Raw genomic sequence first — 535 nt, forward strand, 5'->3', positions numbered from 1 at the left:
GGGACTTGGGATGATGCAGATGGGGGGGGTGTGGTCATGTCTGCGAGCACCTCCACGGCAGGGGACGGGGTGCTGGTGCTCCGGTTCCTTCTTCCCGGCCCTGACGGGGTGGTGCTCCTCCCCGGTCCCCAGGCCGTGGTCCTCAGCGTGGTGCTGGTGGCCGTGCTGCCCATGCCGAGAGGTCCTGTGGTAGAGATTTCTGGAATAAAATTCAAAAGGAAACACCTCCATGTCTCATTCACAGTAGGACCTCAAGACGGCCTACTATTCAGAAACCATTTTCATTTGATAGGGAACCCTAAAGCTCTAGAAGTCTTTGACTTTATTGGGATTTTAAACCTGGCAAAAATAGCACCCAGGTATCAGGGCGCCACTCCAGCACCAAACAGCCACTGACCACGGCCAAACATGGGTTCCTCTGAACGGTTCTTCTCAACTCAAATCCCAGCAAACAAAATTAAAGCACCGTCAACTGTTCCATAAGCTTCTTAAATGCTCTCAGCCTTTTTGACAATTAGAGGATTAAAATTTTAAG

At 51.2% G+C, this 535-nt stretch overlaps 1 protein-coding gene across 1 annotated transcript in view; it reads right to left on the minus strand.

Moving 5' to 3' along the window:
• The window catches only part of ADGRL3 (adhesion G protein-coupled receptor L3), a 372824-nt gene that overhangs the window by 151737 nt on the left and 220552 nt on the right, over positions 1-535 (minus strand). The window contains exon 6 of the mRNA XM_023518203.1: positions 6-199. Within this exon, the coding sequence (XP_023373971.1) occupies positions 6-199 (194 nt within the window). The remainder of the gene's footprint in view (positions 1-5; positions 200-535) is intronic.

The sequence above is a fragment of the Otolemur garnettii genome, unplaced genomic scaffold (assembly GCF_000181295.1).
Source record: "Otolemur garnettii isolate 467f Iridium unplaced genomic scaffold, OtoGar3 scaffold00130, whole genome shotgun sequence".
NCBI lineage: Eukaryota > Metazoa > Chordata > Mammalia > Primates > Galagidae > Otolemur > Otolemur garnettii.